Source organism: Ischnura elegans, chromosome 3, assembly GCF_921293095.1.
Source record: "Ischnura elegans chromosome 3, ioIscEleg1.1, whole genome shotgun sequence".
Lineage (NCBI taxonomy): Eukaryota > Metazoa > Arthropoda > Insecta > Odonata > Coenagrionidae > Ischnura > Ischnura elegans.
Window position 1 is genome coordinate 136,555,016 of NC_060248.1, and position 15,816 is coordinate 136,570,831.

General features: G+C 39.9%; 1 protein-coding gene across 1 annotated transcript in view; it reads left to right on the forward strand.

The window, feature by feature from the left end:
- Positions 1-12,916, forward strand: part of LOC124156630 — a 37,447-nt gene extending 24,531 nt beyond the window's left edge. Inside the window, exons 6-7 of the mRNA XM_046531287.1 lie at positions 11,807-12,094; positions 12,509-12,916. Coding sequence (XP_046387243.1) covers positions 11,807-12,094; positions 12,509-12,528 — 308 coding nt within the window. The 3' untranslated portion in view covers positions 12,529-12,916. The remainder of the gene's footprint in view (positions 1-11,806; positions 12,095-12,508) is intronic.
- The last annotated feature ends 2,900 nt before the right edge of the window (positions 12,917-15,816 follow it).

Genomic DNA, 15,816 nt, shown 5'->3' on the forward strand with positions numbered 1-15,816 from the left:
TTTTCCTTTTCTTCTAAGCGGCCGTCTCTTCCAGCTTTCTGATTACCCAGGGCCGCAGGGTCGGTGGGGCTCCAGTGAAGTCCATTTTGCGGGCATATGCGATAAGACCGGGTCCCACCGCACCACCTGAGAGTCTCAATTCAACAAATTTCGAAACAAGGGAAGATATGATGTTAGACTTGAAGGAGGGGAAGAAGCGGAAATTTAGGCTAAGTAAGTGCTGGTCCGGGACGACATCACCACCAAAAGTGTTCCAGATTTGGAAGATATTTTGGATTTTTTTCCAATGGGGAGATGTTGCTGTGCACCCTAAAATGTGGTGGACTAAATCGTCCGGCCGTTTACATTTCGGGCAATTCGGGTCTTTAACAATTCCTATTTGAAACTTCCTCTTTAGCGTAGCCGTTATTCCATGAAGGATTTCATAAGAGGCACTTAGTTGCCTGGCTCCCCATTTATTCCAGCCAGATGCCCAGTTTTTAAGGGACTGTGTACTGGCCTTGATGGTTGGATGAGCGCTTTCCTCTATGGCCCTCAGATATATCTTTTTAGGCTGGAACTGTTCTCCCTCCCTCATTAGACTGATGATTGTTTTGGTTTCCTTGGCGGCCCTTTGGAGTGCATGATTGTGAGTGTCTATTGCGGCTATAGTTAATTGTTTTTCCTGAGGTGTGGCGTCTAATAGTGTCTTCAATCTCAAGGTCACTTGATCGCAATTTTGAGTATTTGTTGTTATTGTAACACTGAGCTCCTTCATGTGTTTCTCCTACGGCTTCTCACTTGAACAAATTTGATCAAAATAATCACTTTCTCGGTATATTAGTCTTTTATTCGTTTATATGATTATAACTTGAGCACGGAGGCTTTCGCATACTCTATGTTTCGGCTGGTTAGTATATACAATAGGAATATAATGATGTTGTCGCCTGCGACTTCGGTATGGTGTCGTCTTTATAAGTTATTATTATTTGTTATTATGTTTCAAACTCGGTACTTGTATTTCTAATGAAGCAAGCGTATACATTCATTACAAACAGAAATTCTGTTAGGATTTGCTTACGTCCTTCTTACTCGACTTGAAAGGTTTTATGAAATGAGCTGCAGTTCCACTGATGCCTTAAACATAAAACGTATGGCCAACAAACACATTTCCTAATACAATGTAACCTACTTAATGCAAGTAGATAATTCAATTAATAATGCTAAGTAAGTATCCTACATTATCCCGGATTCATCAGTGTATATGTAAATGATTGCATCTAAATAAGATAACTTAATCATCAACGACATAGCAGCTTAGAGTTATTATTCGCATTCACACTAATTCAGCAGTAGAACATATTATCAAACAATACCTGTTGAAATCCGACAATCATTAAAAATGGGACTTTTAGCTGGAATTAAGTTTTCCTCGTCATACTTTGAATAAGTGGAAAGGAATACATCTTTACCGATTGACGGACGTCGGAGAACTCTGTTATTACTTACGCAACGATTAATGCCGATCAGCTTAACTAATTCATATTTTACGTGTTTGCTCAGATGATTTATATGATGAAACACTGGGAATTTCAAAGCTGCCTCGTATCATATGTCGTATATATTGTATTAAAACATCAACCCGAGTCGATAGATGTAAACAAAAGTCTACCATGTTCACAGTGAACGACTTGTGATTTCCAGCTCTCTGAAAAGAGCTGAGATCACTCAAAAAGAGCCAAGCTATCAACTTTTTAAAATCTCTCCGATGAATTACCTTCGATCTTTACTACTGCATTAGTTGCTACAATGTGTTTGGGGGAATATCATGAACATTAATTTCACTTAAATGGAAGCGGTCAAATCCTGAGACTGAAAAGGATGACAAAATACCTCAACCACCCAATGACCCGTTCTCCATGCATTGAACCATGAAGACTAGTATTGGATTGTTGCATACACCCGAAAACCATACAATTTCCGGGCACAATCTTTGTGGAGCGAAAGTGGCGCCGCTCGATTTGTTGCAAGACTTTTGCAAATGATAGTACATGGAAAGATGGTAAAATGATGTGAGAGAGGGAAAGAAGGGAAATGTCAGACTGGCTTAGTACCTCGGAGGTACCTTTTGTTTTTAGTAGAGCATTCAATTCGCTGTGGAAACCAGAGTTAGGGTCTGAGGGGAGAGAGGAGAGTGGGAGGAGGAGTCTCAGTAGTATGTTGCACTCCACAGTGTAGCCACAGATGTTGAGTACAGCGACTGTGGAACCTTTGTCAGCTGAGGTAATCACTATTTCTGTTTTTTTTTTTTTTTTTTGAGTTTCCTGATGGCAGTGGACTCCGAGGGGTAGAGGTTAGGTGGTTGATTAAGAGAGCATGGTGAAGAATCGCTTGAGACCCTGGAAAGGAGACAGTTGATAAAAGTTTCAAGTGGGTGGTGGGTTGGAAGGGGTTTGGGCTGGTGGGAGGAAGGGAAGCGCAATTTGAGGAGAACATTGTGAATACCATCAGGCTCCTCTTGTCTTGCGTGGGAATTCTAAAAATCCCTCAACTGCAAGTTTTGGCAAAAATGCAAAGCGTGTGTGAGGTGGGGGTGAGATCAGAGGAAGAGGGGTTACCGTCTGCTGATGGGTAGTCTACAGGCAGCTCGGCTCTCTCCCACTACTCAGCCATTAAAACCTTAAAACTGTGAATAAGCCGTGAATTTTCTCATAAAACCTTAAAAATTTCTCAAATTTGTTTGTTAAACTACTATTGAAAGATAAAAAGAAAAATCTATATGTGGATCATGTTTCAAGGTCAGTCACTCGCAGACACTGTCCGTGCATATATTGTCTGCACGCGTGTATTCGAAGTGCAATTATTGGTCCGTGTGCCATGAAGACACATTGACCGTAAACGAGTGATCGGAAGATTGGTAACAAAAGTGTTCATTATCCCAGGCGAAAAATCAGACACTTCCCTGCCACCCTCCCACTCACGACCTTTAGCCGGCCCTGAATTTTGCTTACAATAGGTGATGCCATAAGAGAGAGCATTTTCATTGTTGAGTTTACATTCACGGCATCTGTTAAATTTTTAGTATAGTACATGCAGTCGGTGATTGTTACGTGATCAATATTTCTGCCTAAAATGGCTTATCATCAGACTGTGAATTTGACGACATTGAGGCCGTGAAAACCTGGAAAAACCGTGAGTTTTATAATTTAGCTAGAGTGGGAACAATACCAGTGGATCATGGTCGTTAGGGTCAGGTGGTGGGGAATGCATGGTAAGAGCACTCGGGGGCTGCTCTGGGCTTTGGCGGGGAGAGTGGGGGAGGTTGAAAAGAGTAGCCAAGTTTGGTTTGATGCCAATGAGGGGAGAGGGAGCTTGAGGGGGTGGTTAGAGACAAAAAAAGGGGAAGGAAAGGCCTTCTTGGAAATACAAAGGGAAGGGAGTTTGTGCTGAGAAAGAGCTTCTCAAAAGAGCTGTGTGCAGTAACTAGAATTGTGTTTCCTTCCTTGAGTAGGTGAGGTGCACAACAAGAACTTTTTTTACTAGGGAGAGCTGGGTGGGATAATATTGGCTGACTAGCTTCTGCTATTGTACGGATTACGAAGTAATTAGAAAACAAATGTTATATTTTTGAATGTTGGCCACGAAGTGCTTAGAATCATTTCCAATCTCTTGATCACTTCTGGAATTGAAGTGGGAACAACCTTAAGTGTGCCAGCAATGATAATAGTATACTTTATTGTTTACAGGTTGTTACATCCGATTTGAACATTTTTTCTAAATAGTTTACAGCTCAGCAATCAGTGAAATGCCTTCATATTACAATAAATTCAAATTGATTGGCAAATGAAAATATACAACAAATAAGGTGAGGTGGGGTAAGTGCGACTGCGGGGTAAGTGCGACCCCCCTTCAGGAAAATCGTATTTCCGTTCTCGAAGCAGGTGGCGGTCGTGCAACATATTCTACACATAGTAATGAAACCAGAGCCAATGACTTTGTAATACTTATCCCTTAATTTCTCGTTCCACATGCTTAGGAAATATACCCGTCCGTTCATCTCGTAGTCTTAGTTGGTTGTGAGGAGAGGCTATACCGCAGTTCCCTCTGAATCAACGCATCGGAGGTTTTAGGTAAGAACTATATCTTGTTTTCTCTTATTCATGGATTGGTTTTCCTTGCTTTACTTTAAATTTAGGAACTGGGGTCATAATATTTAGTTTAGATGGGGGTCGCACTTTCCCCGTCGTAACCATCCATTCCTACCTTCCGGGGCAAGTGCGACCCCGTTGAATGGGGTAAGTGCGACCCCCTGTCGCACTTACCCCAGGCTACGAGGTTGAAGTATGGATTGAATTTTTAGTTTCTGACTAACAGTTCTTGCGTTAAACTTTTAGTTTCTGTCTGGCAGTTCTTGCGTTAAACTTTCTTAAATAAATGTTGAAAAACACCGAAGTTTATAAAACTAGGTCTTTTAATTATAGTACTCTCATCAACTTTTATTTTGAAGGTTTATCCGATAAAGATAGCTTACTTCAGTTTGTTGATTGATTATGATAGGGCATTGGATATCATGTCTTCTGACAAGGAGGATGTAGACGACATGGTATTAATGCCTGAAACAAGATAGCATGACTTGAAAAAGCTTTACAAATTCGGTGGCTAACATTCAAAGTGGAGATTGGATTCTGGCTAAATTCAGCAGCAAAAAGTCAGTTGCTCACTATGTAGGGAAAATTCTGGAGATTAATGAATAAGGTGATGCCGTGGTTTTCTTTTTGAGGACTTTTTTGGAACTGAATTAAGTTTCACCTGTCCACAGAATGAGGATTCCAGCGAAATACCAAGGGAAGATCTCTTCTTTTTCTTCTTCATCCTAGTGTTTGTCCCGTGCTATTGCAGGGTCCGCTGTTCTGCAAAGTCTTCTCCACTTGGCTCGATCCAGGGCGTCTACTGGCGTGGTGTTGATGGTCTTCATGTCCGCCTTAATTTTGTGGAGCCAGCGCATCTTTGGTCGTCCTCGTGGTCGGCATCCTTCAGTACTCAGCCGTATCGCTGTTTTGGCCACGGAGTTCTCATCACTACGCACCACATGTCCATACCACCGCAGTCGAGCCTCCCGCATCTTATCTGTGATCGGTGCAACTCCCATTCTTTTCCGAATGTCTTCATTCCTGATGTGATCCAGGCGGGAGATGCCTAGGATCCATCGCAGCATCCTCATTTCCATGACATGCATGGCCTGTTCTTGATTTGCTGTGGCTGGCCAACATTCTGCTCCATATAGGGCCACTGGGCGGACTACGGTCTTGTATACTTTGGCCCTGAATCGTTCGGGAATTCGACGGTCACACAATATGCCAGTCAATTGGTGCCATTTCAGCCATGTTGCATTAATTCGAGCTCGTGTGTTGGCGGTTGTGTTTCCATCGTTGCTGATGACAGAGCCCAAATATTTAAACTTCTCGACCTTTTCAAGGTCCTCGCTGTCGATGCTGATCGTGCCATCAGTTTGAGGTCCACACTCCATGTGCTCAGTTTTCTTTGTGTTTAATCGCAACCCATAGTTGTCAAGTCGTACCTTCCATAGTTGAGTTTGCTGCTGTAATTCGGGTCTGGTGGTGCTGGCAAGGAAGACATCATTGGCGAACAGTAGTGACCAAGGATGTGATTCTTGGAGACAGGCCGTGTGTCCATGCACAGGATGAAAAGGAGCGGAGAGAGGGCCGATCCTTGGTGGACGCCAACAGTGATTGGGAAAGGCGGTGATATTCCTGATGGGCAACGGACGGAGCTGGTGACGTTGGTTTAGAGAAGCTTCACCCATGACACGTAGACTTCAGGGACGTCGTGAGATCTGAGGGCATGCCAGATAAGGTCGTGTGGCACGCGATCGAAGGCCTTCTCCAGATCAAGGAAAGACATATGCACTGGCTTGTTCTTCTCTCGGTGCCTCTCCAAGAGCAGCCTAGCTGCGTGTTTTGCGTCTGTTGTGCCACTCCCCTTTACAAATCCACACTGGTTGGGTGTGATGCGAACAATGTGTCTGAGCCTAGCATCAATCACTCTTACAAATATTTTCATGGCGTGGCATAAAAGCCGGATCGGGCGGTAGTTAGAGCATTCTGCGACGTCGTTTTCCTAAGCTAGTTAAAGTTGATGTATGCTATTTAGGGGTCGCACTTACCCCACCTTACCTTACATAACCAAATATTTTTCATATAAGAATGAAATTAAATGCATTTGTTTTTACATCCTGTTTTATCTTTGGAACTAAATTAATGACAGTTTAATGTCTAAGGGTAAAAATAAATTGAAAATAATTATAAAATGAAAATATGTGACAATGGAAAATATACAACACAATGCAGAAACATACATAAATGAATACAGAGCATTGAAAAGATCAATTAGTTTTGGCTAGATAGTTATGTATAGGTACATATAATTATTTTTTGAATTTGTGCTGGGATGGTGAGTCTTTGTTTACTTTGGGGAGGTTCCATGTGTGTGAGGTAGCAACGGCAAATGATGCCGCGAAACGCGAAATTTCCAAGGCTGCGCGAAATTCACTTGGTTCCACGAAATTACGCTTTAAAGCACTTTTTCTGCGAATTTTATTATATATATTCGATGTATATATTTTTTTTCTACCATTGCCGATAACAAATACCCCTTCACTTCAAGGTCTATTTAAAAACCGGTATCAAGAACCGATCGCATAAAGTCGGTGCTTTGCAACTGGCTCGGAACTGTGGCGAGGATTTGAATTTGGCTCCCAAAGCCGAAATGGTTTGCAGCGTATTCGTGGCCAAAAAGTTTAAAAAACACATATATTACTTTCCGATTGCATGGCGTCCATGTTTTTTTCGAGAGCTTGATAACTCGCGCATTTAAGGGTTCATGAGTGTGTCGCTCTCGCCAACATTGTGATATTCTGTAGCCGCGGCCACGTAGGCCGCTTTCAAACAAGCTGACTCTTCGCCTGCCGCCGTCCACAGCACGGTGACGTTCACTCAATTGACTGTAGGTCTCTATGGATGTCTTCAAAGGAGTCGAATCGCGCCGTTGACGGCACGGCGCCCATTTCAATCCGGCCCGGCGATGTGCCGTGTACAGGGTGAAATATAGACTACAGGCATCCCCCGAGTTACGTATGTCTCGACTTACGTAAATCCGTACTTACGTAAGCGATAACCGTATTTCAAATGATTACGTTAATTTTCGAATGCGAGCGCGAAGAAGTAGATATTCGCTCGTACAACCTATGGTAGAAAAAATATCGAATAGTTATAGTTTTTTCGTGCTAAAAATAACAAAGTGACCCATTTTTGTCATTCCTCGAAGGAAATTTCATTAATTTCTGTAGAAAAATCGCTTATAAATTCCAAGTCAGCAATCAACGTGAAAATTTGCAGTTCTAGCGATGGATGTGGTGGCGTATGTGGTTGCGCTCATTCCTGTACGATACAACTTGTTATACAGCAATCTCTGAAGCGCCAACGCAAAGGTTCGACTTACGTAAATTTCGACTTACGCATAGTCTGCCGGAACGCATCTCTTACGTAACTCGGGGGATGCCTGTATGCTACATTGAGGCCGCTTTCAGACGAAATGACCTTTCGCCGGCCGCCGTTCACGTGAAATTCAGGCGGCTTTCTGACGAGACGACTCTCTGCAACGCCGTGTGCCGTGGCGTGGACGGCGCCCGCGGAAAATCGTTTCGTCTGAGAGTGGTCTTAAGATTGATTCATGTATGTATACAGTAATGTTTCTACATACGAGCAAAATGCCTTTCGAGATCCTATTCGTAATTTGATAAACCTATGCAAGTCGTCGAAAAGGGCGGTTATCCTGCAGAACGCAACACCGCATTACAATTTTGCGTTAATTCATGGCCGCTCAGCTTATTCAGTGTCGCTGTACCGGCGTGTTGAGCAGTTTATTGTTGATGTTATAAGAACTGTGACAGTGAAGCATGCAAATAAGTTGTTAATTAAAGTAGCAATTTAAACTAGCTACATCACAGAATGTATTTTGAATGTATATTGACTTACAAGTTACAACAAAAAACCAGGTGAAAGAACCAGTGGCAGCCTGATGTAAGGAGACATATTGGTCAATCATGCATTCTTAACAACGTGTTATTTTACTTTATTACTTGGAAAATAAAATTATAGAGAAGTTTTTTTACAGAGCATTCCTGCTGATTAACATCTTTTGTGAAATTATTTTCATTCACTTCTTGTGGTTGTTCATTCAAATTTTCCATTTATTCAGATAATTAGAGTTCATCCTTGGAACTCAGTGTCGAGAACCAAACCGGTATCTATTGAGAACCGAAAAAATTTAAGAACCGACTCAACCTTAATTTATTGAATTCCTTTACCCTAGTCAGCAATTCCCAGTTTGGAAAAGAAAATGAATCTTCTCAGCCTCGGTGGCGGTGGGGTAACGTTCTTGCCTGCCAAACAAGAGGTAGCGGGTTCGAGTCCCGCCTGGGTAGGTTTCCCCGGTCCAGGGCATGGTCGTTTGTGTACGTTTACTTGTTACATTTGTTGAACACCCCGGTGTAAAATGGCCAATAAGAGCTGTATCCGGTGGTTTGAGAATAATAGTCTCAAAAAATCTGTGCTACTTTCCATGTGTGAGGTCCTGAAGCAAATGGGTGTAAAGACTATTATGAAGTTGTCATTCCTTGTATACAGTGACCCAGGGAGGAACATTATTACAGCCATGGGAAGATTATTTAACGCAAGGTGTATATTGGCAACTGTTGTGAAGGATTAAAGCATAATTGTAGCCAATGTCCACATAATATCATTAACAGAAACTCGAGAACTTCTTGGCTATTCTGCTTTGAAGGATTCTGTTTGATCAGTTCAGGAAGAAGGAAAAGAATTTTCAGTACTTCCGCTAATTCTTGCCCTTTAAAATGATTTTCCCCATTTTGTAGAAAATTGTGTGAAAACCCTGTGGATACGTGTGGCAAATGTAGATGCAGAAAGAGGTTTTTCCATGCATGGAAACATAAATAAAAGAACCACTGAACTTCCAAAGAATGCAGAATTAAATTCAAGTTTGACCAATGGATCTCAATTCCAGTAAAAGAAGGATTCAGCCAATTTTAAATTCCAGAGTGTGAATAATTTCAGAAGGCATATTCCAAAAAAAACTTTTGTAGATAGAAGTATTATAGTATAGAAGTAAGTACATAAAAACTATTAGTAGATAAATACATATTTGCGAGTGTTGATATTAAATTTTTTTGTAAGACCTTAAAGACTTATGTTATCAATGTGTTAAGTGAAAACTATACGTTTTTTACATCATGTAGGCCAATGAGACAGTGAAATTTAGACCAATCAAAAATATTCCCCGTCTGTACAACTCTTACACTTCTCTAGCGTTATGAGGTTGAAATATGTACATACATAGCAAAGAGTGCTCATGTTATGTATCTAACAAATGCTTAACTTATTCCTTTAGCATTAGCTTTGACCCTTCTTTATGAAGGTTTTTACCATAAAAAATATATTTAATATGGTAGTAAGCATTTTTATTGTTGAAATTATTGTTCTTGGGATAAAAAAGAATATTTATGGTGAGTGAAATTTTATGACAAAATTTTAAACCGAAATTGACAGATTTTTATGACGAAATTCACAGTTTTTATTCACCGATAATCTTTGCCTCTTGTCACAAGGCATAAAAAGAGGATGCAAATTCAAAGATCATTTACGAAGTGAATCTCATTTTATTTAAAAAATCCAGAAGCGATTACTTTGTCAAATGTGTGAAATGTAATGGATAATTTTCTATTTTGCACAGCAGTAGGAATGATATTTCGAAGTAGTTGCAGGTGAAGCACCCAAGAACATAAAAGGTATTTAAATACTGCTGCATCTTCCTCAAAAATGCAGAAATTTTTAGTAATAACAACTTATGGAGATGAAGAAAAGAAACTAGCATTTCCAGAAGGTTGTCTTTCTATGCTATTTTTCATAATCATTCCTTCAGATCTAAGGCCTGTACATCACAAGTTATCAAAATGGTTTAGCATCGCACATGATACATAATGCCGTTCAAACAGCTGCTGATTTGTTGCCTGCAGATGTGGAAAATATTGTTGTAAAAATATATTTTTATTTCTACATTACACTGTGCGTGTTCAAATGCTGAAAGTATTTTGTTAAACTGCGGAATTCGAATACAGTGGAACCTTGTTAAAGTGAGTACCCCCGCTATTACGAGAGTTAGCCGAGGCACTGTCAATAGACCCTATAATGAGCATGTTAAAAAATTTCGTTTTTACGAGGCCCTTTAGGAGCCTCCACTCGCCATAGCGAGGGTTTCCATCAACGGAGAACCTTCTCCAAGAGTCCCTAATCTCTGTTATTTCTTGTGATCTGTTACAAATGAAGTTAACATGGAGTGTATAGTCTCAAATTCATGCAGTAAACTGGCGTTCGGTGAATAAGTAGTTCATTTTGGTGAAAATATTGTGGAATTAACATTCGCGAATAGTTGATCTTCTTTTGTTCCTCGGGCGGCAGAAAGCATTCGGCAGCGTATCCGCACGTCTGTAAGCTGTGTGAATAGAAAGCATTTGATGGCAGACACCATGACCAAAAACACCAAACACGTCTAAGCAAGAAAATAAAAATGATAGAGTAATATGACAGTGGCGTAATTAATTTATCTTCCTAATCGCTCTTCGCAATAAAAAAACAAAAGCGCCCAAGGAATGCTGACCATGAAGAGTTAGAAGGAGCTTTGTTCGGGTGGTTTTGCCCTCTTCAATCTGCGAGAACGTCATAGAAAGGGGCTATGCCTAAGCCTAATGCAGAGTATTTCAGGGATAAATTGCGAATCGAGAACGTCAAGAGTATGGAAGGTTGATTATACTGATTCAAAGCACCACAGTGTTATCTCCTGTCATAATTGCTGGCGATGCCTGCGGTGTTAACCCGAAGTCGTGGAAGAAAACACTCCGATCCGAAGTATCTTAAGAAGTATTCCCCGTGTGGTATAACATAGACGAAATGGAACTCTTTTACAACCTACTCCCCGACAAAACCCTTGCAGTATGAGGTATTTCTTGCAATGATGCTTCTAGAGGTAAGTAGTGCGCTTTAGCGATAGTGTAGGGTGTACGATACAATGATACTCACAAGGGGAGACCACGAAACTTGCTCCGCCTTTTTCAATGCCGTATTTTTTATGGCCTTCGGAATGGTGAACACATCCCTGAACTAATAGTGGTTCCGTTGAATGGGCCTTAGTTTGGCTGTAATTAATTAATTTTCATTCGGTACTTTTCACAAGCCGCGTATAGTTCCATGATATCGTACCACTCAACAGGAGGGTCGGGTGGGGTAGTGGTTAGCATTTACGGCTACCACCCGGGGGAACAGGGTTTGAGGCTTCGTGATGGCTGTATATTTTATTGCCTTCATTGTGATCATACGGCGTCAACTTTTTCATTAGTTTAAATTGCGACAAGCATAGAATTAGACTATTTTTTTATCATCACAATCTGTAATCATATATTAATTTTAATTTCCTTCTCATTTTTTAGAAATCCAAGTTTAGGGGAGAGTTACAACATTTTCCATTATGTTTTATTTGATAAATATTCTCTAGTCATTAGGGTGCAAAAGTGAAATTTGCAATACACTGGCTGGAGGATTGGTTGATGTTTGAATAGACTGACTTCTCTCCAATGGCATCAATATTTGTGGATACATGTTATTTTGTAGGTCTTTTGATTTTTTTACATTCACAGAGTAACAAAGGATGTAGCCATGATGATATTATCTCATTTCAGGCGCTGAAATGTATGGGATTAACGAGCGTCTCCTGGCAGCTCCACTTGCTGGGCATGGGGGGAGTGTGGCTCACTGTCCACCCTGTGGTGGCTCAAAGAGCAAGCACTCGTGTTGTGCCCACCCTAAGAAAGTTCTCGTGACTATTCCGACGACCTTGATAGATGGTGATGCATTGGATGCCAGTCGAGGTAGACGTGTGAAGAGAATGGCTCCCAATTGTGACAAGGTTCTCAAGAAACTGCAAAGACCTGTGCCACAGAATTCCATGGCTTTGCGTTATCAAAAGGGTATGTGTTGAGGAACTTCCTTAGTCTTGTGTGGTATAATCAACTCCCGAAGCTAATGAAATTCTCAGTATTGAGGAACTGTTTATGGAAGTTATCTTATTTATTTGTACTTGCTGAAAAAATGGAAAATATATTTTATGGTGTTTTTACATTTGTGATGACCGATCACGGTAAATGATCATGGATCAAGGAAGAAAAATTTTTATAAATTGAAAATGTTTTAGCTGTTGATCAGCTCTGAATCATTTTGGTCTTTAATCTTCCTGCTTTGTGGATACTAATATTAAGCTATTACTCAAGCAAATTTTCCTGTTGTTATTGTGTAGTTTTGAAACTGCAATGCAATAAATATGTTTTTATGTAAGTGCCATGAAATTAAACTCTTAATTATTGGTGATTCTATATTATTGGCAGGTATAGGGTCCTTAAGGTGAATAAAGAAAGAAGTGGAAAATGAGAGATAGGGTTTGAAAGAAATGGAATACTCACTGAATGTTGATGCTCAGAAGATGAAGCTTGACTGATGTGTGAGCACAGCTGTCATTTTTTTAACATTTGGTTCATTATTCATAACCTTACTCTTTTAGAGTAGTCTCATGATTTTTTTCACTTCCTGATGCTGGAAAAGGGTTATGTATTGGTCTACTTGTGGCTCATCCCACAAAAAATCATCCAGAAAATTTTCATGACACCCTGCAACTTACTTTTTTCCCTACATTCTCTCCCCGATATGGTAAACAAGGTGAAGACAAATAAAATATTATGCTCAGTGAGCCGAAACGCGTTGTACGCATGAAATTAAAGATGAACTTTGTAAACTTACACTTGTTTATTATATATTGCTCCTGGTTTCAACCAGGGACCTGGAGCGCTCCTCCACTCCACTGTGCTCCGGCTCCATTGTCGGATCAGAGCAGTTCAATTCCTGCTGCTCTGCTCCGGAGCGGAGCGATGACGATGGGAACAAGGCGCTCCGCTCCGGAGCGGAGCATTTCTTGCGAGAACTCCACTCCAGCAGGAATTGAAGTGCTCCGCTCCGACAATAGAGCCGGAGCGTAGCGGAGCAGAACACAAACATCAATGCTCCGCCTCTTGGCGGAAAATCGACATATACTCGCTTGTACGGCTGTGGAATGCATTGGATATTCCCTGAGGCTATTTTTATATTGAGTTATTAATCCACAGTCTACGTAATTTGCAGTATTACTTAATACCAATGCATTTCATTTTACAATTAGTATTATGTACAAAAAGTATTTCTTTCAGGCGTGACTTAATGGAACCTTCTTGACATAATGAAAAGTAAAGATTAAAATAAAATTTTGTCTGCGGCTGTATATTCTCTGTCTTCTGTGGGTTCGTACCAGACGATGACGAGCCACGTCGAAACCTAGGTCGCAAATTAAATATTTTGCGGAATTACAAAGTCTTCTTTACTTTTCATTATGTAAAAAATACTTTTCAAATTGGTCAGTCCAATATGTGTTCTATTTAAACACCATGCTTTAGATATTTTTGAATAATAAATAATGATAGTGGTAATCTAATGGATTAATTCTATATGATAGTCGATATTTGCTATCTATGTTGTCATATAATTTGACAGGCTTTGTGTAGAAAAATTTTCAAAATTCTGGGATATCGTTTTTTTACGATGCCATAATGTACGTTCCAAATATCAAGTCCATGTATGATCTTAGGTTTTCCCGGTCAGTTAACTGATGGTTACCAAGGCCGTTCCATGCTTTAATTTTTATGATATTTTCATGAATAAAAGTCGTCGGCAATTATGAAATTATGCGATTATTTTTTCCATAGTTATAAATATCAATTTTCCTTCATTTTAAAATGTAAAGATTATAATTAAAATTAATTACAGATTAATTACAAAGGTGTAACAAATGTATATTTCCCTTGTATTTTGTCTTTTTATTAGAGATGGGTCAAATAGAAAATTTCTCAAACTCGAATGTCGAATTCGAATATTAAATCATTGCTCGAATATTCGAATACCTCGAATACTAGAATTGTGCAAAGCATATTAAACGTACGTTTTTTCTTCTATTCCCCTTGATGAATGTATAAATAAAAAAGATATACAGTGGAACCTCGATCTATCGTTTTTCAGGGGGGATGAAAAAAACGATGAATGCGGGAATGTTCAACTAGGTTGCCTATGCAACAGGAAACCCAGGATTTTGGCGAGTAATTGAGATTTCCTTTAAAGGATTCAAATCGGAATTTAGCTGATTAATGGAATATTTTAATTTTACAGAAACAATTTGGGCTTATAATTGATTCAGCTAACATCTTTCAAATATCCTAAGGGGACACCACCTCACGAAAAAATTATTGCATGCCATCTCGGCTTTTACACTGCTACAATGGATTTGTCTGATGTATACATTCTTATCTACCAAACGCCATTTCAGCGGCACACCCATCTGATACTCGGCTTCATCCAACTTCTTATTTTCAACATGTAGCTTGCTTTACCCTCACTCCTACTGTCAAGTGCTAGCGGACAATCCGAGGCATTTTGCAAAATACTTGCTTCTCCACCGGATTTTCTTCAATTATTTTCAGTCCATCTTTGGAAGTTCTCACAAGATAAGCAGATGAATTCAAATTGCTAGCAAGGAGAAACCAAATATCTTGAGAAAATATCCCTTCGTCTGTGACAATAGAGATTTATAGCATAACTCATAAATTATAACTTGATATATGTTTTCGAAAAAAATATCGCATCAACTTCCGCGAAGCTCAGTTGTGAGGATATCGAATTTTGCCTGAACGCTAAGTCTCCGTCTTATTTTGGCATTTATTTCTTTGCTTAAAATGCTTAAATAAAGTCATAAATATGTCGTGTTTGGTCTTATTCTTTTTGAAATTAAGCGCACATTACTAAAATTTCAATCCAATAAAGGGGTAACATCAATTGACGAAAGTCAATGTTAGACACCTATTGTGCTAATAGATGACTCATGCCGCGGTTGACCTCCAGAAATGGGGAACTTCAAAGCAGGTAGGCAGAAAAAGGTCAGTGGGGGAGAAAGAAGGAAGGGTGAAACACAATTCCGTTGCTCTCCAGTAACTTGATATTTTCTTTTGAAGCTTTTGACTTAATGGTCTTCGTAATACGAACCCTGCGCAAGCTGGGGCTTTTGTTTGATTTCAGAGAGGAGGAAAGCGTCGGAGGAGGGGCCGAGGGCTGATGGATGGAGGGGGTAGCAGATTTTGGGAATTGTGCAATGTAGTTACTATCCCACAGCACTGAGGTTCTCCTGGTGGGGGAATCGGGGATTTTTTTCACCCGACCATTTTCAGTTCCCCACGTCGAACTCTTTCCACCGCTCCAAGTCAACTACCAACGACGTGCGTTCAACAGTGTATGATGCAAAATTCAAAGTATACGAGGTATTCGAGACGGTACCTTTAGCATAACTATTCTAGACCTCGAATATCGAATACTTTCTAGTATTCGAGGTATTCGAGTATTTGCGGATACTATTTGCACATCTCTACTTTTTATTACAACTGAATTGCGAATCATCTGTGCACAAGAAGTTTGAATACAACTGTAATACAATTGTATTACAAAAATCGGTACAATTTGTAAATGTACAAAAGATATACCATTTGTATACAAATGCTTGCGTTGTCTTGGATAGAAATACTACATTTCAAAATAGGAAGTATATGGTAGAATATGAAGTTAAGAT